Consider the following 27,925-nt stretch of genomic DNA (forward strand, 5'->3'; position numbering starts at 1 on the left):
TTCGCCGTGATGTCATAATTTAATTTTGTGCATTATATCAAAATGTCACATGTGACGATTTGTCTGGTGGAGTGCACATGGTGCAACTAAAATAAGATTATTGCGCTGTATTTGCTATAACGAGGGGAGTTTTAAATAAAACAATTACGTATATCCATGCTTGCCTTAATAAAGGAATGTTATGTTAATTGTTTTTTAAAGAAACGTGACGGTAATTGCGCAGCCGTTTTCTACTTCATTATCTATTATTAATACATATTTCACAGATGGAAATGCTTAGACTGGCAAAAATAGCTTTAATATTAGCACATAAAAAATGCACGTGTTTATAACATAAAATGGGTTGGGTTAATCCTACAAACGCTAAGTTAACCCGCGAGGATCAAATGCTCAGAGGGTTTATGCTTCAAGATATTACGATGTTATTTATAAACATAAACCAGTACAATTACTGTAAACATGGTTTCCTTGAAAAAAGGCAATTTCGTGATCCAAATATAGATATTTACTGCGTCACCATACGAAACTTTGACGTTTTAACATTTAAAAAATATTTTTAGATCTAAATGATAAACTGATATGTAGTCTAAAACATAGCGGTTTTAACTTGTTTTTAAATAAGCCATTGTGAAGCGCAACCGTACAATTATCAAAAAATGGTGTCCTTTTAGGATCTTTAAAAAATATTTTTCTTTCATCAAAAAAAATGCGGATTTACCTTTCTTAAAAAATTCGGAAACAACCCATTTGCGGTTTTTAAGTGCATAAAAAATGCAACGGGATTTTAATATTTTTTCGTGTGGTTTTAGCGACGTGTTCTAGCGCGCAAAAATGCCAAGGAAATTAAGCCGCACCCGCAACAGCACTCCCTTAATTTGCAAAAGCTTTTTGGCGAGCAGAGCGAATTCAGGACATTTTTCTGTTATTTCCTAAGTCGAAAACCCGCTTCAAAGCAAATGACATTTTCATTTACAACAAACACACGTATTATGGCTTTTAATACAAATTTGTCAGCGATAAGATTGGCGAAGGTATTTTCAAGCCAAGGGCGCGTCCAAAATATTTATGTTTTTATAATAACATTTATCTCGTCAATTAACACATATGCTTATAACGTTCAACAAAATGTGGTCTATGTATATTAATATAACTATCACCCTAACCAAAATACAAGCACCAAAACCACAAAATATTTTATTTTTGTTTGGTGACCAATACTGTATTTCAGTTTAAACCTAATACATTACAGTTAACCCAAGCGGTAAATATCACAGGGCTGTATAAAGTAAACTACACAAGGGCGTGTAATGGTATTATGTTACGCGATTTTCCTTTAACAAGGCCAGGAAAATTTAAATTGATCTATTACAGCAAAGTGTATTGGGACAATTTAAAATTTTTAAGGTGTGGGTCTACCGCATATTTATAAAATAAAAACCAGTTTAACTTTTGATAACTGCAATCTCGCCTTATTAATTACTAGTTTTAAACCACTTCTATAAATAAGGCGCAATAATTTGTTCTGATAAATTGCCTAATTGGCCAAATTTAGAATAATGAATTTATTGTAGAAATGATGGCCTTACTAGGGCATACTAAATTTTCTTACACTATAATGACAATTTGTAAATTTAAATTAATAATTCTAAGTACAATTATATTTAATATTTACTTAGTATACTCATTAAACTATAGCTTAGACATTGCTTGGGTCTTTCTATACAAACGTTAATTATACACTTAACATTTACAAACACTGTTCTAAAAAAATATTCTAGTAACAAATAAAAAGTCACAATAAAACAAAACAATTTTTTTACGTTCACTTAATTAGAATTTTGCCTTTTTAAATGCCGTTAAATAGAACAGACACATAAACTAACCGTAAACTGTAAACTTTTAAATAGTAAGTTATTTAAGTAAAGCTATGTAAATTCTAAACGCAAGTTATGGTAATTAACCTACGTACTGTAATGTCAATGTGTTTTACCTTATCAATGCTGCTATGTGTTCTTGGCCCAGAAAATCATGGTCAACATTTACACTTTCAAGGTCGACGGGAAATGCTCCCACTGTAATTAAAGGATTTTATTGAAAATAGATAAATTCATTTATAAAATAATAATGTCCAAGCCTGTACCAGCACAAATGTAGCAATTTTAGATGCACATACCTTCGTATAAATGAGCGTATTGGGGAAATCCTGCGGCGCGTAGCCATTTGCATACGTCCGCCGCTTGTCTTTCTGTCGCAAAAAATAACGATTTTTAATTAGGAATTTCCACTTGATATAACGGATAATGTTTTAATGTAATTACATGTTTGCTTGAGACAGTTAATTAAACAAAATGGCCATCTGCAACATGTGTCATAGAAAAAGGCTTTGGCTGGTATTATTTTAGTCTTAACATACTTATTTTTGTCTGCAAGAATTAGACCACAAAGTATTTTAAAAAACTTGTTAATTAAAGTAAACTAAGAAAGTTATTGTGTATATATTAAAACAAATAATAATTCTTATAAACCAATGCATTCAGTTTTGTTAAAACACAATGTCAGAGTTGTTTATATTTTTTTTTAGAAAAATAATTACTTGTTTAGATTTTAAATATCTTATTAAAAATTATATTGTCGATAATAACTTAAGCTGTATATTTAACATTTAATATTCTCGTTTTTGTTATGACTTTTCACGTAAAAACAATAAACATTAACGTTGTTATGAATTTAAATAAGGCGAAAACTACATTTCTTATGAGGAACCAATTAAAACAGAAAAATATGAGAGAAAACAAAAATAACGACCACATAATTGCCTTTTTTCCTAAATTATGCCGCATATATTGTCTCCTTTTAATCAGTTTCACTGATCTATCCATTTAGACGTTCGCAATATTATAATCTAAATTTAATGTTAAAAGTCAATTTGGGATCACTTTGCAAAAAACAACACTGCCATATATAGCCCCAACCTATATGCAATGGAATTGTTACTTGTATCATTTTGCGTTATCAAACTTTTAAAAGACGATATTTATCGCATTTTTCCAAAAAATATCAAAACGCTCACTCAATTTTTATCTGGACTAAATAAAGAAAAGGCAGTGTTGTTTTATCCTTAAAATTAGTCACCCCTCGTTAGATTATTACAAAACCTTTTAGCTCCGTGTTTTGGTCATATCGCAAATAACAACAACAAAATTTTGGTTTCGATTGTTTAACGATAAATAAAGTTTTACTACAACAATGTACGTACTAAAGATAACAGAATTCCATTAATTTTATCAGATAAACTTTTCTTAATAACAAAAAATTACATTTTTCGTCATAAAAAAATTGTTACGAAATTCTGCGCATAATAGCCACAGCGTTACAAATAATCTATAATATTTTTAAGAGTTATTTTATGTATTAAACATGTAATGAAATTTAATATGGATTAATAAGGCCTTAGAGGTAAACAGTATCATAATTCTCCCAGCTAAAAACACCTTAAAAACTTTTACAAGAAATAGGATTCCTGTAAAATAACTGTTTATCGTTCAGTTTAGGTATTAAATCGGCTTTATTAAAATTTTTAAAATGATATAAAATAGGAGAAATTTAAAAAATAGAAGCAATAACAAAATACTTTATTTACAACTTTATATGATGACTTGATTTAAAAAAATTATATTTTTGTTAAAAAATTTAAAACAGGAATATTAATCTTTTACAAAACAATATTTAAAAGATCATTACCTCGAAGTTAAACAAAAATCACCAATTCATGAGATTAGGTTGCAACTTATGCTAATACAAATCTATTTATTCACAGAGTGGTGAGAAAATAAGAACAAATTAAGAATCTTAAATCCATATTAAAAAGCCATTCATAGGCGTGTTGTGATAAGGTTATTAAAAACGTGGTTTAAAATATAGGCTTGACCATGATTGCTTCAATGATAAAAACAACAAAAAACCTAAAACTCAGAATGCCAACAATGGATAAAAATCTTAGACATGAGCCATAAGCTCAAAATTATCGCTACAAAGTGGCAGGCAGTCCACGTTTTTTGTTGATCCTTACAAATATCTGATATTGAAGGAATTTTCTCCTGTAATTAACTTTGCAGTCAAGTGGATAAAATCTCTTAAAACAATTCGATTTTTTCTCCATATCACTTGACTGCAAAATTTACTTAGCCACAACGAGACATAGATAGTCGACAGGTGTATTACTATTTTCTTCTACTTTAACTTTCATCTTGACCGAATACAAATAGCATTACGTTATTTGATTTGACGTAATGAAAGTGACATCACAATACAAGTAATCTTAATTAAAGTAATTTGTTATGTGATCAGAGGCCAAATTAAACTCGAGTATTTGTTTAAAAAACTTACAACCGCGGTCAAATGATTTTAAAAGAAAAATAGGAATATTTTAATTAGATTGAAGTGGCTTTATTTTTAGAGACCGGTTGTTAAAATTCGATAATTACTATGAAAAGAATAACCACTAAAATCTACTAAAAAAGTAAACAAAACCAAATAGAAGTATTATATTGAAAAAAAGTCCTAAAAACTGATTTTAAAAATGCATTACGTTATCATTTCGAATAGGATTCGTAGTAATAACAACACGTGTTAAGCGCAGTGACGTAGCCTATATAAAACGTGTGCCACACGCAACTAACTATCCACTTTTTTGCTCGATTTAATAACAAACCAGATAAAAATTTGCCTTGATTTAGACATGAATAGAGCAAATAGGTCACGAACTATGATCGTAAAAAGCGATATGGCCTAAAAACGGTTCGTTCCTAACCGCACCTTTTAGATTGGAGTTTACTTTGTTTGTAGTGAGGAAATAATAGCACAACACAATTGCAGGAAGTAAAAAAGAACTTTAAGATAGGACCACAAAATTACATCCTTATTTTAATTTTTTCATAAAAGCAAGCAAATTTTTAACGTTATGTAATGAAAAAATGACGGCGTTTTTATTACAATGCTTTTCAGTTTTATGTTGGTCGGTGGGTTTTGGTTAGACAAAAATACAATATCTTACGATTTCTATCTCGCTGCGGTGCGCCGTTCAATTATAGGATTTCTGTGATACCCATCTTAAGTGCAATGTGTTTAAAATTTTTAAGACAAGTTCCTGTCTTGCGTTCCATTAAATAAATTGCTTGTTTTTTTTCGATCAAGTGAAATATGACACTTTAAAACAAAAATCTCAGGTGGTAAAAAGTTACCAAGAAAAGCATTTACGTAAACAAAAGCAAGTTTTATCAGAAACTTGATCAAAAATATTCCAACGAAAGATTTTGTTTTATTAAAATAGTTCAAGATAATTTGTTGAATTTGTGTTTTATAAAACTAAAATAAACATTTAATTTAAACTCAATTTGTATCTGACCAGCCAATATAGCAAAGTGCCTTTCTTGGCCGCATTAAAATCAAACAATTTAGTTAACAAGTACAGCTCTTTTTCGCCTCTAGCGGTCAATTGGATCCAGAAAAAATCTAAATCACTAGCCAATTATAACGTCACCACCACGAACAATATGTTGTAATATAATAAATAATATTAAAAATTTTTTCATAACGTGACGTCAAGAATATTATGTTTATCAGCTGTGTCATTTATATTTACGTCAAAAATACCCAATTATATTTACTAAAAGTCCACCAACACAAAAACTCGTCAACTCAATCAAAATATTTTATTTTTATCTATTGTTTTTACTCGTAATAGAATAAATTACGTCAGAAGGTTTGACGAAATAAAAAAAAATGGGGCAGGTGTCTTTAACAAACAAACAGCACGGTCTTTTAATTTTTGTCCATCTCAAGTCATTTGCGAGGTTATACCATTGGACATACCGCGCGAATTTTGACGGATTAAATTGTTTTCTAACAAAATTTTTGAGAAAACAATTTTTTACCACAAACACAAAACAACAAAGTGACTGAGATTGCACGTACTCAAAATCGCAAATAATTTTCGTGGCGTTTAAAAGTAGCCGTAAAAATAATTCAACGTCAGAATTAACGTGTTCAAAAATTTTATCGTCTTAGGTTTTTAATTGAGAATTAGCTATGGGATTATTCTTGGTGAATTTACTAAACAAACGTTTAACTGGCGACGTCAATTGGTCAAAACCTGACATATTAAATATTGCGAAATTAACCTTTATACCAAAAGTTTCAATTTATCAGGATTAAAATATTTCTGACAGATTATATTATTACCTAAACATCTTAAATTCCTTTTATTTCATTGACGCATTTGCTAAACCACAGCTCGTAATACGCATTTGTCTTTAGAGTTGCGTAAATCTTAAGTTATTTTTATAAACGTTAAACGAGGAATTTCCACTTAAAATACATTGTCAAAGACATAATCCAACCCTTACAATTACGTGTATGATCTTTATGTAAACCGCAACCTATTGTTCATATTTTTAATTAACAAAAACAAATTGTAAACTTTTAGTTGAGTTTGGATATATAATGGAATTCAAAGTTTAACCAGAGCTAAAAATCGGAACGGAACTTTTAAAAGAGAACCACTTAAAAAGGATATAGATTAACAAACAACAAACACCGCAAAAAATAAAAAGTCTTGACGTTAGTTAAATAATTGAAATTGTGCGGTGATTAGTCCACGTGCTTTTGTTCACGTAGCCCGTAGATCAACAGCACTCAAGCTTACTACCCAATTATGACCGTTGTTTTACTAACATTTGCTAATGACGTCACAAAAAATAATTTTTATCGACTTACGAAGATCGGAATTTTTTTCCTTTATTCTTTTAAAGAAAACTTCCCACGAATCTTTGACAGTTTCGCCCCACGACATCACGTTGGATCGCACAGGGAAATCCCCTAACCCGACAGCACTCTGCACCATTCTTCTCCTCTTCCGCAAACTTTTGCTCTTCCTCTTCATAGGAGGAACGTCGCTCACAGACACAATCTTTCGCGGAATATTGTTATTTTTTTCTTGGTAGAACTGATCTCCTATTTTGACTCGGGTAAGGTCCAAATCCGACCAATTGCGGAGCGACGATAGATCACATGACAACGGCCGCTTTTCAATCGCTTGAAAAACCCGCTCTGGCCGTTTTATCACGTGGCCTTTGCCAGTGACGTCACCAGCTGAGTTGGATATAAAAAGTTCCGCTTTAAACAAAGCTAGTTTGTCATAGTCGCTAGGTTTTCGCGGAAGTTTAAAGGATTCCGCTCTTCGCGGCCTTTGTCTTTTATTCAACTGCTGGCTTCCTGGCGAAAAGCTTATACTTTTCTTCACAGTGGCGCCAGGCATTTTGAATTGTAATGTAATATTCGCTTTGTGTTTTTGTTTCAACACTGTGCTTACACCATCTAGCGTTTACGCTAATTTCATTGCCATACGAACTGCTTTAAAATAAATCGTCAATTTTTACAACACAAAATTCTATGAAACAACTTTGTTAGGTTATTTTGACATAAAAATAAAATAAAACATTTAAAGCTGGTTTTTCTGATCTACCTACATATTTATTTTGCAATTTTTATTAGAAGTTTAGTAGCCCATAGATCATAATAAAAAGACATTCCGCCACTTCCTCTATTTACTTATTATGTGATATTTAGGCTAGATGAAAGCTATATTGTACTTGCTTATTAAAAAGAACTGTTTGCTTGCTACCAGTCTAAGGTTATTGGTATTTACATAGAAGATAATATCTTGTTTGCTGTGCTATAACTTAGCCATGGGAACGCTTGTTTTTTAACCCAAAATTCCTCTAGTACTATAACACTTGTGTGACCTAAAGCCAAGGCCTTAAAGCAAGCTAATTTCCTAATCACGTTTTTTGCCGAATACGCATCACCATAATTCGATATGCTGTCTAAATATATCGCGACTTTGAACCACGCTTGGCCACTATTACATTATTACAAAGGATGTAAAAACGTATTCAGAGCAAAACAGGATGCTGCCACTCAACCAATCTTCAGTTAACCACAAAATTCTATCGCGCCGCTTACTGAATAGCTAGCTAACAACATGCAGTTTATTCAAACGCTCGCCAACAATTGGTAATTTAACATTTTTAACATAACTAAGTTAACCTCTCACGTTCTAAAGTTTTTTTTAGGCTGACAACATTAACACTAATTCATTCATAATTTTTAGCTGGTCATAAACAGTTAAACAGAAAATCCTGTTACCTGGTTTTATTTTACTTGAATACAGAACACACAGGAAGCACTTTATAATTTATAAAACGTAAACTGAATACAGTTACTAACCACATGCTACAAAAATGTTCGCCTCACAACATTTTGCTAGCTGCAATGCATCGGGATTTTACTATATGTATTATTCATATGGCAATATTCATGACACGACGCTTAAGCTAACAGTTCAAAAGAATAACGCGTCTGCTTGCACATTTTAAAGATCTACTAACTTTCTCAATGACATTATTTTTTGTTATTTCGTAATAAAAGACAATGTGACTCAATTGGATTTATCAACTTAGTGAAAGTACACGAAATAAAAGTCCTTAATTGCTAACCTAAACATCAAACATACTTTTTATATCTAAGATTCTATTGTAAAAACAACTTTTTCACTATAGCAGTATTCTGTGTTTATAAAAGTAAACACATAGTTTCTATATACTCTAAAAACTGTATGTCAGTATGTTATAGCCTCGTACCATATGGCTGCTGTAGCTAGCCGACTTCCTATAGATTTTACCTTAACGGAAATTATTGAAATACAATAAAACGCGTGTTGCTTGCAGGCCTCTATCGATCTCATGAAGACAATAATGGTCTATGTGATGACATTTATCATACAAATTATTCATTACCTTTTTGTATAATTATCTTACGGCTGGGGTCTAATTAAGAAACTCACAATTTGTTTTGGTTAAAATCAATATTGAATTTAAAATATATTTTAAAAAATGATTGAAACACAACAGGCACGATTTTTTAACACTTGATATGACTAAACTAAAGATGTAAATTATCTTAAATTGTCACGTGGTATAGTGTTGTAATACTAGAAAGTGTGCAAAATTCCAAAAATAAACAAAACTCTTACGTAATAGTTTTGATCATGAGATATTTTCATACTGACCAAAGTTCCTAAATCCCTAATACCTTACAACACACCTGACAACAGTATTGGCCTAAGACAAATAATCACAATTTTTTCCCGCGTGTTTATCTATTGAATAGTTACATTTAACTAAAATGTAAATTAGATTATCGTATATACAAACTGGGACATTATAAGGCATAAAATATAAAGGTTTAAGATATGAAGAGCTAAATATTAGTTTGCGTATTGTGTATCCGTAACAATAAATCATCAGTCCTACATCCTTTAATATTAACAACAACCACAACAAAATGACGTCACGCCAGAGAAAAGGCGCGCATGCCATTTATTGTTGATTTCGCAATTCAAATTTTAAAACAGGAAATGCATCAAAACAAATGCGACAGATGCAGTTTGAAGCCATTACTCCATTTTTGACCTCTTAATATAACGTTCTAGATTACTACATGTATTTAATTATGGAATGGTGCAATAAAAGTAAAGAAACATTTTAAAACTATCTCATGGTAATAGATGATCATGAAAAACATAAACCCTATTAGGAATTTTGTCACATTGGTTTCAGTTTTCTACGTTATTGCAACAGGGTTATTTTCCTAGAGTAATTTAATGTATAAATAAATGTTTTCAAAAATATTCCACATAAAGTTTTATTCAAAAATTTTCCAAATAAAAAAATTTTTTTTATAAAGTGTGAGCTATAGTTTAGTTAAAAAGGTTGTAGAATTAGTTAGGTTTTAAAATATGCCATTAGATATTAGTATATTATTCTAATTTTTTTTGGTTGAAACTGGAAACGCATGGCTTAGGCAATTAAAAAAACGGTCGGTCAATGAGAAAAATTTGTGAAATATGGTGCGACTCGAACTTGATACCCTTCGGCTCGTAATTCGATAGCATCACTATTATTTCACACTACTAGAATCCCGTAATTTTTTTTTTATATCCCATAAAGGATAAGTTTTTAATATTTTTATCGGGTAAGGGTGTGCGGTTTCGAACGTGTCTGAGCTATCCGTGAACGCCGCGTTCAAGGGCGAATAGTTTGGCGTTGATGCGGCACAAACACGAAACCATTCGGCTCGTAGTCCGACGCCATAACCGGTTTACCACACTATCGAACAACCCGCAATAATTAAATATAAAGTAGCCTATGTGAATAGTCTTTCCCTAACGGATAAGAATTTATCTAAACACATTACTCTAGGTGTCGCTAAATACACCGTTTGTGATCACAAAGTTTATGCCGCAATACAATCGTGTCTTTCAATGCCTTATTAAACAAAAAATATTGACAAAACAAACAACAATATTGATCTTTAGTGTCTAATGTAACACATCAATCATTAGTATTGAAGCATTAACGTTTATTAGATTTACTTTGTTATAACATAAACAGTTACCTGCGATTTTTGTTTCTCTATCTCTCAAAGCCTAAAAAATAAAATCTTGATTAAACTTAAAAAATAAGTAATGTATATAAATAAATTAATAAAAGCAAACGAGAACAACAGCGTAGCGTATGCCAGCTGTTTAATTTTACTCTAACCTTATGTACACACAGGCACAGGTACTAATATATATATAAAGCTCTACATTTCTGTAATTTGCCTTTATAATAAACTACACCCGGATTATTTTAAAAAGTATGAAAGTCAAAAATATAAAAAAAACTAAAACATATGTTATACTTTTTTATTTAAGTTTAAAAAAATGCATTTTTAAATATTTTTAAACTGAATAGCTATAGTTATACGCACAATTTGTAAAATTTTTAATGTTTTATAAAAGCAACAAAAAGTAAATATTTTTAAGTTATTTTGGCAATAATCTAAAACAAAATGAATAGTTTTACCCTGTGTATAATCCGAGTTCCATCAGGATGAAAAAGTAATGGAGAATTAGTTGGTGAAGATGACAACGAACTACTTGGAGAACTCCATGCTGAGACCTCGTAATCATCAGGCTAAAAACAAATAAAATAAACCTAATTAATTAAAACGTAATGACCACATAAATAAAATAACATAAGATGTAAACCAGAGATTTTAAGACATCCGGTATTTTAAAATAATTTTAAAATTGTTAGAAAAATTTTACCAAATGAGAAGAATGTTTGCTTGACAGCGATGCGAACGACGAGGCTCTGCTGTGCTTCGATGACGTCACACCGTTCTGCCGATGGTTGGTGACGTCACCATTGTAAAACGAGATACCGTTTGGATCAGGGGTGATCGTAATGGTCGGCGCCTTAAGCATAACGTCATCAGACCTTGTGTGCTTCCTGTGGTAAAGAGCGGCTGAAGATGTTGCCTTAGCTGGTTGGGGCTAAAAATATTACAAAAAATAAAGTTTTTTTTCCGAATCAACTAAAAGTGTTTGATTTTTTTTATTAGGAGGGGTGTAATATTTTTACGTGTTTGAGTTATTAGTAAACACCGGGCTTTAGGGCGGGTAGTGTGGCATTGGTTTGGCTCAAACCCAAAACCCACCGACTCAAAGTCCGATACCATGACAAGTTACCGGCTACGAAAAACACATACCAGCTACGAAAAACAACTAAGACTTAAAAAAAAATGTTTGAATATATTTGTAAACAATATGTCGTAGTGACTGCGTTGGATATTTAATATACCTACCAATTAAGACAAAGCGTTCCGCAGAAATTATTAGGACATAGGAAATTTTAAATATTGTTTTTAAAAAAAATAATCTACAAAAAATAAAATTTTTAGTACATTTTTTTAAAATTAAAGATTATATTAACTAAACCTTTTTTTGATTAAAAATTTTTTTTCTAACATTGACAGAAAAATACCTTTGTCATACAATGAACCATTCAAACTAAACAAATAAAACCATTACTTTGTCATAAAGCTATAAAGAACATTTATTAAATAACCTGACATAAGTATTAAAAATCCAGATTTATATAAACTGGAAAATCCAACCCACAACTTAAATGTTTTTCGCATAGTTTTAAATATTTAAAGTTTAATACGCAAAGCAATTTACACTGTGGCTTTAAGGCGAAATTTGTAATAAGCTGTCAATAAACTAAAATGTATAAGGCCCACTTGTTCTCCTTTTAACATAAGCAACTTTAAGTATACTGCTCTGCAAAATTTCGCTTTCAAAATACATGTATTTGTATATATTATTACATGCATTTACTTGACAATATATCACTTTTAAACTTAAGTTGGTTTAGTCAAATTTCAACTTGTTACTTCTGCCAAACAAATGTTTTGTAATTTGAAAATTCCCCTCTGCGAAGTTATTAGTTTAAGGGTGTACCCGTTAATAAAAAACTGTATTTCAGTTTTTTTGCCAGACTTCTTAAACATAACATAATGTCAAAGATCAAGAAGTTGCCCAACACTCTTAACCACTAAACTAACAATAACTAGCGCTAACTACACGCTTGTTACATTCCAAGTAACTTAATTATTAACTTCTACTTGTCGAACCAATTGTTTATGTGAGAATGATGTAACACAGCAAATAGTAACTGCATAAAAATAATTTTTGACATAATTGAACCTTGTTTACATTTGCGGCCATGCAAAATGACTGCATTAAAAATGCGGGTACGATGTCTAGTATTTAAAGTATTGGTTTTGTTTATATCTTATCCAATAATTTAATAAACGAAGTTTATGTTTAATGCTATGATTATACTAAATTGGCATCTTCAAGTACTATTTTATACAAAAGTGCATTATTTTTACTAAATCGGTTAGCATATAATTTAAGAGCCAAACACTTTCTCTTATTTAAAGTGACATATTGCTATTATAATTCTATTTTATACCACAACGGTATATCTACTCTTTAATACTAACGACAAAAATCAATACCAGGTTTTACTGTGATATTATAACGTTCACTTCTAATAGCTTAAATCAAATACATGAAGAACCATAAAGTGAGCGTATAAGATATGACGAGAGCTACAAACGAATAATCAATATTTACTATGTGTAACACTCAACCTTGTTTATTGGTAAAATCTAATTGTTTAAAGCCAGAATTATTCTTTAAATAACTAGAAACTGGCAAAATTGTTAAGTTAAATCTGTACAAGTCGGGGTAATTTTAAGCAAAAACAGTAGTTTTATATTTGTATTATAACAAACGACTTTTAAATTGGACGTTATTTCCAACTATGAAAATTTTGCATAGCACAAAACAAAAATTTAAGATTAAACGTTTAAATCTAACTAGACCTGAAACTTATAATACTAACTATAACAAATATTAAAAAGTTTAATTAAACTAATTTTGCCTTTTAACCAACTAAAATGCATGTCAAGAATATTTTCAAATAATACCTTATTAAATACTGCACTAAATAACGAAAAATCGTAATATTTTCGAATATTAACATCTAGCCTTATGGTACTGATGCAATCTAAAACAACCCAGAGTTTTATTATTAAAAAAGAAATGTAAATAATTTGGTTTTCGCGAGTAAACGTTAGTTTGAAAAGTCTAACAAATTAAATCAATTTGACGTGAGATAGATTGCTAATAGGTTTTTTCTTCCTGTATTAAAGTACCCTATAAATCGAAATTCTAATTATCTGCCATGTGAACCTAACTAAGGTTATCTTCCTTTCCGTAATAATAAACAACAATACATTGAGTAACACAAGCAGAAGAGTCTAATTTAACTAAAAAACTTTAATTAACCACTTGCAGCTTTACAGCTAAGCAACAGCAATAGTTGACATCTGCAGTTAAGATAAAAATTATACATTTTTTTTTTTTATTACAAATGCCGTAAAACTATTTTCTTATTCCATAAGCTAAAAACTCAAGTTTAATAACACAACCAAAACCACGAAACTTTCTCTGCTGAAAAGAGTAAAATGTTATGAATATAAACGAGAAAATGTTGTTTTTGAATTTTTTATAGTAACTCCTCTTTATTTCATAGAAAATAATAAACCATGCTTAGTTAAAATAGCGTTTACAAAATTAGAATGCTGCAATATAAAACCAACCATTTAAATTCCTATTTAAAGCGTTTATTACAAAAAAACAATTATTTTACCAAATCAAATTTATATTATTTTCGATTTCTATTATTGTAATTTAGAAACCTAAATTTAAAACCTGAACATTTTCGTATGTGTTAGTACAGTACCTGGGAAGATATCTCCACTTATAAAATATTTATTGCTTTCACAGATGCCAGATTGTGTTTTCTTATCACATTTCAATTAAAATTGAAAAACAAAGATCGCTTTTTTATCGCACAAACACTCTTATTTTATTTATTGGAATTAAAACGCCATTGCATTTAAAAACCGTAAAAAAATAAATTTAAAAGCACAAATTAACATAAAAACATAAAAAAAAACTTAAAATATTTTCACGAAAAAAATAAAAATAATTTAAGGCCTTCAATTACAAAAAAGGGCCGCACACTTACCGTTATATTAACAGCAAACAGTTGATTTCGATCTAACGATTTCGACCTTCTTTTTTGCACAAACACTTTATCTCCCATCATACCGGAAATCTCCGGGGTCAACAAACCGTTAGTTTCCGGGGTCAACAAACCGTGGGAAGAAACGATCGTGTTTCGATGGTTTGAAGTTTCCAGTAAATCCATTTCGTCGTCGCTTGCAACCACGGTGCCGCTAGAAGCCGCGCTTTCCCTCGATAACGCCGAATCTCGTTTTGAGCCTTCTTCTGTGGCCTTTAAGAAAGCATGAATAGTCCCGCCTCCAATAGTAAACGGACTTTGCGTGTTATGGTTGCTGTAAACGGAACACTTATGCTGATATTGCGAGAAATCAGGTACAAAATTTGGAGGTAGAGAGAGCGTTTTACTTTCAAAGGAAGTATCGTTGATTTCTTGAGTGTCTGAATGATTGTTTGTTAGAGTTGCCGAAAAGTCATTTTCTGAACCTGAACCTAAAAGTTTTTTAAAAATATATATCATATGGTAACAAAAATTGTTCAACGTTACAATCAAAATTGCCCAATTAAAGACATTATGTTTTATTATATTTCTTTAGTGAAAGTGTACCTACAAAAAAGATATAACACCTCTATAAAAACGAAACAATTTTACACAAGAAATGCAACATAAACTTACTTTCAACAAGAGCTTCTTCTAAAGCCAGTTCACTTTCTTCAGAAAAAATATCTCCCAATGACGAATAATGAGCTACTGGTGTTAAATCTTCAGTTGAAATTGCTTTTAGATAAGAAAAAATTTTCAAATCCGATTTCCACTTTCCGATTTCTAAAGTCGATGGTCTCTAAAATTAAAATAAAATGTATTATGTACATTTGGTTAAACGTGTTTGTAAAAATTGAATAAAATCTTGAAAAAAATGTTTGACCTAATTTTCAACAGGTATGTGGCCAAAATTAGAATTAAAGAATTTTTAATATTTTTTTAAAATGTTAAATTTTCAAGTATGCCAATCAAGCGAGACCAGGCCAAATTTTGACGAAATCTGTTAAGGTCCGCTAGACCGGCGGAAAATTTCGAAAATATTTTTAAACTTGTACAATTTGTTAAAAATACGACCCTCGCTCTTTTTACTGACGCCAAACCAAAGATAATAAGTATTTTAATGCTATATATAGTTAGGTAAAAATGAAAATGTTTAATGCACGATAAAAACAGCATTTTTTTAAAAATGGGAAGTATAGGTAAAATTTCAAAATACTACGTGTAAAAAAAAATTATATTTGCATTTCTGTAATTTTTAAACTGCGCTATTAAATCATATCGTTTTAATTTATTAATAAAGCAATTGCCCTTTGGTTGAAATAAAGGTGAAATATGTTACGTGTGCTGTTGGAATTTGGTTTATTTATAGATAAAGCTCTTGGGACATTGCAATGCGCTATAGGTACTAATATGCATGGGGTATGATATCCGATAGATTTACTGGCCTTAAAATCCTATAACATAATATAATGCTATTTAGCTTTAACGGTCATCTGAAAAAAAATTAACCAATGGCTGAACTGATTAACGGGCTTTCGTGGCATATTTTAAAGCGGACTTTAAAGCTGCACTTAAATTTTGCAATAAATCCTTATTGGCGCTCGTTAAAAAACGCCTAAACAAACAAATAGAATGCCCAGCTCATTAAAAAAAAACTCGAACTTATTTAATAAACAACCCCGCTGCGGTAGCGCAACTTTATGGTCAAAAATCAATGATAAAAATTCCATTGTGCAGGACATTTAACGACGCCATTGCTACGGGATGACATATAACCAGTCCTGACTTACGACCGTTAGAAATTCCTCAACTATCAAGATTTATATAGGTCATTGTACATCGCCAGGTCATTGTGTCTAAGGTTACGTATCAGCGATTATTGTATTATACTGCTTACCCACCTTAAGCTAGGGCTGTTATCCGTTCAATGATGTAGTATACGGTGTTAAATATCAACAACAAAACACGCGAGTACAATTTCAACAGCCCATAATTAAAGTTGTTTAACAACACGCCTAATTAAATCTCAACACACTACAGAAAGCGCGGGAAAAAAGTGTAAAAGATATAACTTTTAAAATAAAACAAAAGTAACTGTTAAAGTAACATTTATTAAATACAAACCAATGTTAAATAATTTGTTTATGTTAACAAAAATATGTTCTAAAACCTAACCTTTTTTGTGGTACAATCGAATACCCTTTAAGTCTTATATATAAAACCCGATCCAAATATTTAATGAAAAACAACGTGATCTACATTAATCCCTTGTATATTTTCTAACAAACTAATTACAATAAACTTTACCTTAAAAAATAATTATTCCCGAGCTACTTGGAATAGTTTATACTGTTTAACTTAAATTTAAATCAATCAACTAGGCAGAAATGGCGTAAGAACAACCTTAGTACATAGCCTAATACTTCATGTTATGTTTAATATCATAAAACTTAGATTACCTGTTGAAATTGTGCTGATGATTCGAGGCTTTCCATACTGCTTTCGCTTTCATCTCCCAAACAAGGTTCCACAGTATCAATTTCCTCTGCTGTATTGTTGACAACTTGTAAATTGTTGTCACATGGGCTCTGATTCCCACCGTTGTGAGTGGGAGTTGTAACCACAATGGCTGCGTCACGCTCGAAACGAGCAGGGCTGGTATCTGGTTTCGCGGCGGTGTCGATTTCACAACAAACGTGTAAAACAAGATCGTTCACAAGATTGCTAATGATATCAAAGCTATTTTCATTAATTGCATGCTGTTCCACAATCTTTTTTAAAATATATTCAACGACCTCAATGACGTCATCAGTTACGTTATCAACAGATGCGCGTTGGTCTATAACAGACCCAATAGTTTGATTTGTATTTACGTTTTCAATGACAGTTATATTTTGATCTTCCATTGAGGAATATTCGCTGGATAAAGAATGGTTTGCAACGTCAGGTATGTAATCGTAGCCCACAATTCCATTCTCTATATCTACGTGATCCTGTTCTAACATCACCACCGGCTCACAGGTGACGTTATCATTGGCAGAAATAACATCGTTCAAATCGATAGAGGCCTTTATCTCTTGCGGTACATCAGAGATATTGTTCCCAGCGTTTTCCAAATTTCGATCATGATATACCGGAGAATCATCGCACAAATTTATATTGACGTCATTTTGAGGTGTTGTAACGCACAGGTGACCTACAATGTCGAGGCTTTTTAAATGGTCACGACTTCTTTGAAGGTCCCCAGACAACGGTTCGATTAATTTTTCTGATGACAGATTGATAGCAGATTTGTCAGAATTTGTGTGTTCCTTATCGAGGTTGCTATTCTCCATACCATTGGAAACTATAGGCCCAATGTTCCCAAAATTATCGTTCTTGTCTTGGGTAAAATTAGTATGGTCTGCAGAAATATCCAAGTTGTGTTCAATATTGTTTACAACTGTATTAATTAAATCTTTTACTACGGTTTCTATTTTGTTAAATTCTAAAATATGGACATTAATTGCAGATTCTGTATTGTTGCTTTCTACAACACTATTTGTTGTTAAACTTTTGTCCATTAAACTTTTTTTGTCAGGTGTTGCGCAACAATTTTGTTTCTTTGGTGAAGATGGTTTGTGTTTTTCTTGTTTCTCTATTTTTTCAAGCATAGCGTTGATTAAATCCTTAACAATTAATGTAGCGTCTTCGTTATTGTTAAAATCGTTTATGTCGTTAGAAACCGAGCTGTTTAGCGACCCATTTCCAGAGTTTAAACTATTCTCATCGTGAAATTTTCCCTCTAAAATATTTTCTTTTTGCGGGGTAAGATTTTTTGAAAAATATTCTTCATCCATTGAGCTAAAGGGGGAGCCCCCTGACAGATAACTGACCAAACCTGCAAAGTTACTTCCGTTTGGACCCCACGTGACTGGACGAACAAGGTCGCAGTCCACGCGGTTAATGACGTCGTTTCGATGACGTTGCCGGAAAGGTAAGGTAGATTTACTGAGCTTTAGCACGAACAATGCCAGTTTTTTGTTAGACAAATCTGCAGAATGACGGTAGAGAAAGTTGCAGTGATCTTTAACCGACATTTCTATCAACGATTTCGGCCTTTTCGAGTTTCTGCCTCCTAAGTTAACCGGACAGGATTCGAGTCGTTCAATATCAAAATGCGACTGATGGCTATAATCCATTCTTTTACATTTGCCTATTGGTTAAAACAAATCACCTCTTACAAAAACGTGAGGCTGCAAGAAAGAACATGAAAGTTAATACATATATTACTAGGTGTGGATTGATTAGGTATAAATAAACAAGCCTATGGTTCAATTTATTTCCTTAACCATTATATCTGAATACTAAAGCTTATCGAAATTGGCATGCGTTTGCAATAACAAATTTGTTAAAATATTTTGAAGTGGAAATGCATTCAACCATAAATGTAAAATATTTACATATTAACTTAGACACGTTTATAAAAATTTGTGCATGTTTAAGAAAACGTTTTTAGGTTAATAAACTAATAAAAAATTGAATTAATTTTCTTTAAAACTTTTATAAAATATTGAATTGAACCATTAAAAGTGATCGAAACCCATTCAATTAACACATTACAAGTCCTACGCCATTCTTGTTACATAAAGTTGATCAAATTTGATGTTTACTGTTTATATGCCCTGGGCTAGGCTTAAGATGGCTTTAGACGATAACTAATAATAAAAAAACAAGCAAATGTGTACGCACAAAAAGAATTAACAGGTTCCTTAACACGGGCGATAGCAATCTCAAGAAATTCCAGCAAATCACGCTCATTTCTCCATTCTATAAATATCATAGCAATTTTTCTTTAAAACCGGGTCATGCATACTTTGGGTCTTACGAATATGTTTTCTAATGTTATATCGCAGCAAATCAGTAGCAAAACCGTTTTTATGACATCACATAAAGTTCAAAAGTTAAAGAATTTGCAGGTAAACGAGAGGCCTAAATTGTTCTAATTAAAATAACACAGCGCACCCTACTTAATACTATAAATACCACAGAAAAAAAAGAAAAGGAAAAAGAATATAGCCCGTTTTATCTTGAAACAAGAATGGCATCTTTATAATTCAATTTTAGAACAATGCGTGCACTTAATATCGATAAAAATCAAATTCGCTTAAAATATCAAATTTAGATCCACTTCAAACGAAAAAGAAATGTCGAGTTGTAATCGCAGAACAGGATCTCATTTTTTGTCGGCAAGTTAAATTTACGACTCTGAACACTTTCCTTACTTTCGTTAAACAAAATTTTGTAAATACAAATACTAAGATCATTTAAAGTCTACCGTGAACTTATTAACTTTACGGACCTTGCCAAGTTTTTTAAACATTTTGAGGGTGTTTTAATAGTATAACTCAAATATATACCTTACCCGAACTATAAAATCACTATATAACTAAAGATAGGTTATTATTAAAAAATGCGATAATTGTTACCTATTTTTCTTGTTACTTTAACAGTTTTCGCATTTTTTTACTTACGGTTCTAGTTTTTTTATAATATTTCTGCAACAAATCTAAATCTAATGAAGTAATCCTACGAAAAATTAAAAATTCTATACGTTTTATTAATAAATTTATATACGAGATAAGCTAACGAAAACAATTAAATTTGATACTAAAACCTTGACTGGTTACCACTTTTCTTTGTATATCGGCGACCATTTTCTACATTTTGCAAGTAAATACTATATCATATAATTCCCGTAACGACCTAACACACTTGATACTGCTTCTCGCTATACCAAAAACACTAAATTAAATTTATTTATAGAAAAAAACACAAGCTTTAACTAGCGCGCAGACTAGAATATGGTAAGGTTATATCAAAATAAGTCGGTCCATAAGGTCAAGACATATGTCTTCTGCAAACAGATAGGTGTCGTGGGGTCATGCACAAGGTCGCACGTGACTCATATTAGTATAACCCAATAACAAACGACTTCCATAACTAAGCTGTCAACTCATAAAATTTTACACTACAATAAAATTTTAATCGAAAAAAATATATTGGCAATAATTACGCTAAGTTTTAGATTAGTACATGTCTGTAGCATTCTATATCACAAGTTGTACGCGCGCCTATAAGCTAACTAGATTATGATCTTCAAAAACGGCCTAAAGGTGCTTACCATCTTTAGTTTAAGTCAACCACAGCAATATTCGACGTCGAAAAGTTGCAAAAATACCAAGGATTTCGCCTTGAAACTGGTATGCGCGCTTCTACACTAAGCGGAACGGAATGCGTTCAAAAATACGCGTCGTCTACATAGCATACTAAGCCCTACGCTGAAACAAGTACACAGCAGGCCCAATATAATAAATCCGAGTGTTTCAATAAGCTTAAAATAAAACTAATCACCACGTTCATTTTCTCATTAAAGTTGACACATTGTAAAACTAATAATATAACTGATTTACTATTAATAAATTCAATCTAACTGTGATCTAAAATAGACATTCGATTAAAACATGTTCTCGAAAATCGTTTAGCTGGCAACTCTGTGCCCCTCATTATCGTTACGCGCGTGCCGAAGGTGTAGTTAACTAAGGCATTCGTAACTCCGGATTGACAGAACAAATGTCACGATTATTGTCAATAAACTATATTGCAGTTCTAAACGGACCGATAATTTTTTATAATTGTAACCACCATTTAAACAAGCAATAATCTTCAAATTTATTTTTGTTAGTTTTTTTGGTTTGTAAAATAAGGAAATAAGGAAAAATAACAGTTATTTATGACCTATTACACAGATAGTAATCAAAAAGCAACGTTTTTTAGCAGTTTTTTGCGTAGGTTTTGTTTTATAGATTCGACCCTGCTTGAAAATAAAACAAAAACAAAGCGAGAAATATATTTAAATAAAAACCCTATTTCTATACATTATGCCATGGCATATACGTCAATATGTCTTTTTTTCATTATTTTGTTTAGGATAAAAAATTACTATTGCCTTACGAAACAATACATTTATAAAAATACAATTCTGTTTAACCGCTTATTTATAAAAATATTTTCTTTTCAAAGATGCAAAACAAACATCTATCCATTCAAGGGCGTTGTAAAGGCTACTATGTTTGCTTAGTACAATCTGCCCTTATGATATGGTTTGTGAAATGTTATGGTAAATTTAATGATTCAAATCGTTTTGAGTGACGGATAATTACCAAAAGATAAAAAGCATAAATTTGTTCTTGTAATATTTTTACTATTGACATACAATACGGAATTTTGAAGGTAATTGATGGTAAGGTTATTTAAATGAGCCAAGGTCGGTTTTATTAAAAAACCAAACATATTTATAAAAAAACTAATTAAAATAGGTGTTCCCAGTGCGGCGTGGGAGTTCTGGGTCACGTGACCTCAGTGGCAGTTTAATCGACACTTAGCGACACGCTGGCCACTTTGGACACTTGAAGTTAACCTGACAATATTTACGTTTCGTCGACTTTTGCGCCCGGCCAAACCAACAAGAATGTAAAGTAGCCTTTCCGTTATTATCACGTGTTAAGTTTTGATTATCAACATGTTCAATTTTTTTACTATTGGTTTTTACTAACTATATATAATCTTGAGTTAATTGCATATGTCAATTGTGCTACTGATGACCGGTGTACTGTGCATACAATTGCAAGAGTTTCAAAAATTAAAGCAATTTTCAATAATTTAATTCGGCTAATTAAATTTTCAATAATTTTCTTCTGCTAACTTAAACACTGGTACTAAATACCTCGAATTGAATACAATTTCGAAAAAAATAATCAATATTCGAAATAGCGATAAGTACTTAAGTATATAACTCAATGTTATTTTGGTACGTCTGAAATATAATGATGTAACATTCACGAAAACAAAGAATCTTTCCATAACTAACGAACAAAATAAATATTTTCCTGCAGAGGTCATTAATTGCCCTTTTTCCCGCTTTTATTGTTATTTACCCAAATTCAAAAAATAATAATGCCAATTTTATATAAACAAAACATTCCTTAAAAACTGGGTGGGCTCTCAATAATTTTCAAGTAAACTTGTCTTAACTGTAAAAGGTCAAAGCCTAAAATAGTTAGCTCGCAACGTAAACGCTTTCTTTGTGCAAAAGTAAATAAAGGAATTGCCCGAATAAATAGAATGCCGGCTCAGTCTTGTTATAGGCATACTAAAGACGACAAAATGGTATCGAAAAAGTAAAGGCAAATTTTTTTTAGAAATTAGAGTTTAAAAATTTCTTAATTGGGAAATTAAACCAACTTCTTCTGAAATATAAAAACTAGCGACGATATATAAAAAACAGCTAGGTATTTAGCATTACACCTCACCATTCCAATTCATTGTGCTTAGCTTTCAATGGTTTGACCCAATTTTTGAAACCATTTATGACAATTGTCAAGTTGATGTACCATAAGTCTTTTTAATTTCTCTTAATTGCTATATTACTCAATAAATCTCAGACTGTAAACTTATTTACTACTGTACGTATCTGGCCACTATAAGTACAGCCAGTTATAACTTAACTAATTTATCGTAGTGACGTTTTTGACGATTTCGTTATTCAACTATGGTTCCGATTGTACTAAAATGTTGGTACAACCGATCTGATTTCACTTCTCATTGTTGTTGATAGAAAGACGAAGCGTGGCCCGTGTACTATCTCAAATGGGTAGGGAGTGACGAAAAGTTTTTTTTTAAATTCAAACAAAAATTCTGTAACAGTATTTTAAACGAGACAATAATATAAATTAGCGTTACATTTTACATGTAATAAATTAGTGCTTGTGTTGGTAAAAGCGTGCTTGCTGTCTGGAGCCATTTGTGTCGCGTGGCCGTTGATTGCCTTGGTTGTGCTTACGCAGTAATCAACGACGAGCATTTATTTGGATATATCTTTATTCTCGAAAGTCGAATGCGCAACCTAAACATAGAGTAACATTAGTTACTCCGGCTCAGTCTTAAGTTGACTTTGGCAGTTTGGGATATTATAGATTATAATTGCCTCATAATTAAACTGCTGATTTAATGCTGGCTCAGCAAGAGTTTATACCTTTAACGCGCCTTACTCAAGGGCGCTACAGCATGGTATCTATTTCTCTTGCTATGGTCCCTGTTTTTAATAAAGCTTGCAGCAAATAAAGATGGCTGTTAAAATCTAGCAAAATGCAAACCTGAAAATTGTAACATTAGCATAAGGCAATGACTTTATGATTCTTAATAATATTTTTGTTTTGCTAAATATTAAAAAAAATAAACCAATTTAATTGCAAACTAGATTTATTTGATAAATAAAATATGGTTTAAAATAATTTGTTATTTTCAATATAAATCCTTATAGACAAATAAAGATATGCATAAACAATAATTAATTAGAAAATTACAAAAATCAATAAAGAAAATATCAGGTTTTTAATTTTAACACTAAACAAGGCGACTTTCTCCCTTTAACCATTTTCCTTATTGTAATAAACCACAATTCAACAACAAAAATATGTAATAAACAAAAAAAGTTAAAATTTTAACACAATTGACTAGATCCCGTTACGCCACACTGACAAGATTCCGCTACGCTACGACGCGTTGCAAACTTAATGTGGCCTAAAACAACCAGTCTTTTTTAAAGGCAACTTTTTAAAGCAAGGTTAGGTATTTATAAAAAAATGTCGCGAGAATACTTACAACCACTTTGTAGTATTGCTTACATTTGTGAATATAGATCAATAATTGAGTGCAATCATACAATCATAAGTGAATGCAGTTCGTGCAGGTATGCTTATTTCTTTAAATGGTAGATAACCAAATTATTATAAATTAAATAATATTTTGTAGTACAAGAAGAGTTGGCTTAATATCCTTCTTCTTTGCTTTAACTGGATTGGTTGGACTTGTTTTAAACAGCATTGTCGTAGCTTCTGTTTTAACTGTTAAAAAAAAATAAAAGAACCAACTTTGCTTACTTGAAAATGTCGTTAGCGTTTACAGATATGCTATGGGGTAAGTTAATACTAAAACTTTTATCGCGCTTTGTTTAACAGTTTACAACAAAGTCATATTCATTTTGAATTGAGTTATCTAAAACCTTGATTTATTGCAATTTCGTGTAAGATAAACAACACATCGACAAAAATTAAGTTAAATTAAAACAGTCAGTTTGACCTAGGTATTAAAAATTTTTGATATGTTTCAGGGCTTGAAATCTTTTTAGTTATTATTCCGAATGTTGCAACGACCCTGAATACAACTCGAGGGGAATTTGAAGAGTCTGTTACAAATAGTTTAAACACGTGGAAGGCTATTTTAGGAGCGGTATTGCTGTATGTGTGCTACACTTCAAGCATGTACCATCTTACATTTTTTGCAGTTACCCGCGTTGTCTCGATTAAATACGTATATTGGTTTCGTATTAACGGAAAAGGCTTCACGACTAAGGGACTTGTTGCTGTTTGGATACTTATTCTGGCATTACCATTATCATTTGTCATACCACAAGGTACGTAAAAACAGTTTGGAAAAATAAGATAATAAGTGCTTTTATAATTTATTTTTTTGTAAATTTATTTAAGCTAATAACGTTTTGCCTTTTTTGAGACCTTGAATTTTTATATACCATAACAATTATTATTATTTAAATTACATTAAAGGAGTTTCGAATAAAGACACTGGGTTAATCTATATAGCCTCGCGTTTTGTGTACGATATGGAATTAGTTTATTTCCCTTCCTTAACTGTGTTTGCAATCATTCCCTTGTTTGCAACGGTAATTGCTTTAGTAAAAGTTTAATTATACTAAGACTGCAAAAAATAAACAAAATTTTAAATTTTTGTAGACCGTGCTTACAATTTATGCTGGTTTGTTGGTAAGAAAAAGTATGAAAAACTTCAACAACGAAAATGTTGAAAATCAAACCAGAATAAAAAGACAAAACTCTATATTTCGAACTTTATTGTTATTGGAACTGGCAATTGTTATCGCAACAGGTAACACTAAATATAGCGGGTAGCTAGTTTCGTTCAAGAATTTCTTTTACTATAACTTTTATGCTTTGTTCTGCATAGTACTAGAAAGTGGCATATGTAACGTAAACTTTTTCATGTTTTAAGTCTGTTTGTTACAAAAAAAGTTTACCTTCTTGTAATTTTGACCAACGTTTAGTTGGCAATATAAAATAAGATTCTAATTAAATATTACCCTCACCCTGAACTGTTTACTAAGACGAGGAGACTATCTCCTTTATTTAGAAAATCCTACGTACTCTGCCTTAACGGCTCTCTGTAAAAACCAATTTAGCGAAATCTATCTGATTGTAATTATAAAAACAGGTAAGTTAACAGTTCGATGCTAAAACACTATAACGAACAATATTAACCACATAAAAACACTATCAAATACATTGAAAACACTACAATGAATTCACTGCATAGGCCGTTCTCACCGAACCGCTACCAAGTCAGAACTAATTTTATTTTAGCGTCACGCAAAATCATGCAACGGCCCAATCAAGTTTGAGGCAACAAATTACGATTGTAAAGGCGTAAACACAACTTTATTTTTACAATTTAGTTCCCATAATGATGTTCCACATACTACTGCGACATTTAATAACTTCGAGTTCATGTTTTACCATTGCGACATTTTCTGTAACAAGTTTTTTCATTGCAACTACCACCAGGTATACATAATAACACAACTATAATAAACTTATTGTTTTTAGCCCTTCTTAATTTGTTTAATTTGCAGCGTGTTGGATCCTTTGGTTTACAGTTTTCGTGATAAAGAATTTCACGCGTTTTGTAAAAGAATGTTCAAGAAAATTCGAAACTAACCATCTTTGAGAAGACGATTCGCTGTAAATTTAAATGCGATTATGAATACAAAATGTGTGTTTTATGTAACATGGCCATTGTTAAATAATATTAAATTCCGTTTTATTTGATTCCTGTTCACTTGTTTTTATTTAATCTGTTTTGTTTTTATTTGTTTTTGTTCAATTCGCAATGCGGGCGCAGTTGACCTTATCTAGCATATATTGTTTTTGTTTATAAAAGTATTTGGGTTTATTACGTTAAGGCTATTTTTGTCTTTTATTTTAACACTTTTAATTAATTATTAATAACATCATATCACTAATTTTGATTTTTCCTAACAAGTTATTATTACACAAAAAACTTGGTGAATTTCAATAATAATGTGTTTAAGTGAAAAAAATATCTTATTTCAATTTTGTCTTTTACGTTATGCCATCATATCTTTTATTAGTCGTCAGGTACGTTCAAAGATATTGTCTTTTAAATGCTTCCCCTAAAATTATTTAAAACTTAGTACTATAGCAACCACTTTGTGGAAATGTCCTAACCCACCGTTCAGAGTAGGTTTTCGCCTAGAGAGTTAAAGGCCAATTTAAACAATAATTTAGCGTTTTTTTTAGAAAACAATGGTTTATGTGTATACTTGCTTACTCTCACGTTTATATCGCATATTTTCATTTAATTATTCTTTCGAACCATATTAATGACGACTGATTAGATGTTGGTTCATACCGTTTATAGCGTATTATTTAAGGGCGTCACAGCATGGAAGAAATTGAGAATTAAACCCAGGACCTTATGTAGTTTAGTCGAGTGTTCTAACCTACCCCACGCTGCCGGTAAAATTGCTACTTTAAACACCCGAAGCCATAGTTTACTCACAACACCGCCTAGCGAGCGTTTATTTTATTATAAAAGGTTCTAGAGGACAACCGTGAGTTGAAATTTTAAATACTGTCACTGGCAATACGTTATTGAAGGCCAGACATCCGAATTTGACATATAAAACCTTCGCGTGTATAACGTCGTGAGCAAGTAAGGTAGACAGGAAAAGCGTATTTATTTATATAGGTAACATTTGCGTAAACAGCCAAGATTTGTTTTATATATTTTTTTTCAAATCTTAATGTGTTTTTACAATACCTAGAAATTAAAAAAAACGCAAATTTTTAGTATTTTAAGTAATTTAAAAGTTTGTTAAATAAAAAAAATGAAAAGGGATTACAGCGATAACGCTATAGCTAAGCGCTATTCTGCAAGCTATGTAATAAAGTTAATATTAAAAGTCGGTATTTATAGTCTACACAGCCGCTATAATGCGCAAAACATTTTCGTAGGCATGTGATTTGTGATAAATTAAATTTATTAAAATTAGTAAATAGATCAAAAAACAAGAGATAATATATAAACATCCAATGCAGTTAAGTTTGATTAAAGAGTTGTGGAAAGAACAAAAAATTATAGGGCTGTATGCAGGGCTTTGTTTTTTTCGTTTTAACTGATGT

General features: G+C 31.2%; 2 protein-coding genes across 2 annotated transcripts in view; one reads left to right on the forward strand and one right to left on the reverse strand.

Moving 5' to 3' along the window:
* Window positions 1-18,787, reverse strand: part of LOC145764256 (rho GTPase-activating protein 7-like) — a 42,238-nt gene extending 23,451 nt beyond the window's left edge. Inside the window, exons 1-8 of the mRNA XM_082575874.1 lie at window positions 17,051-18,787; window positions 15,225-15,390; window positions 14,553-15,040; window positions 11,213-11,440; window positions 10,968-11,078; window positions 10,516-10,546; window positions 2,174-2,245; window positions 1,991-2,072 (exon numbers count right to left, since the gene is read on the reverse strand). Of these exons, the coding sequence (XP_082432000.1) occupies window positions 1,991-2,072; window positions 2,174-2,245; window positions 10,516-10,546; window positions 10,968-11,078; window positions 11,213-11,440; window positions 14,553-15,040; window positions 15,225-15,390; window positions 17,051-18,772 (2,900 nt within the window). The 5' untranslated portion in view covers window positions 18,773-18,787. The remainder of the gene's footprint in view (window positions 1-1,990; window positions 2,073-2,173; window positions 2,246-10,515; window positions 10,547-10,967; window positions 11,079-11,212; window positions 11,441-14,552; window positions 15,041-15,224; window positions 15,391-17,050) is intronic.
* A 5,482-nt stretch (window positions 18,788-24,269) lies between these two features.
* Window positions 24,270-26,712, forward strand: LOC145763622 (uncharacterized). The gene is made up of 7 exons (XM_082575108.1): window positions 24,270-24,381; window positions 24,444-24,608; window positions 24,802-25,104; window positions 25,256-25,371; window positions 25,442-25,592; window positions 26,176-26,284; window positions 26,353-26,712. Exons 2-7 carry the CDS (start codon window positions 24,578-24,580, stop codon window positions 26,435-26,437), a joined length of 795 nt encoding a protein of 264 aa, XP_082431234.1. The 5' UTR covers window positions 24,270-24,381; window positions 24,444-24,577; the 3' UTR covers window positions 26,438-26,712.
* Window positions 26,713-27,925: the final 1,213 nt, after the last annotated feature.

This window comes from Corella eumyota, chromosome 1 (assembly GCF_963082875.1).
Source record: "Corella eumyota chromosome 1, kaCorEumy4.1, whole genome shotgun sequence".
Lineage (NCBI taxonomy): Eukaryota > Metazoa > Chordata > Ascidiacea > Phlebobranchia > Corellidae > Corella > Corella eumyota.

Excerpts from the sequence above, each read along its gene's own strand:
- LOC145763622 (XM_082575108.1), top strand. The coding sequence starts at position 24,578 with ATGTCGTTAGCGTTTACAGATATGCTATGGG. Across the intron at positions 25,372-25,441 it reads TCATTCCCTTGTTTGCAACG|ACCGTGCTTACAATTTATGC; the intron begins GTAATTGCTTTA and ends AAATTTTTGTAG. Across the intron at positions 25,593-26,175 it reads GGCAATTGTTATCGCAACAG|TTCCCATAATGATGTTCCAC; the intron begins GTAACACTAAAT and ends TTTACAATTTAG.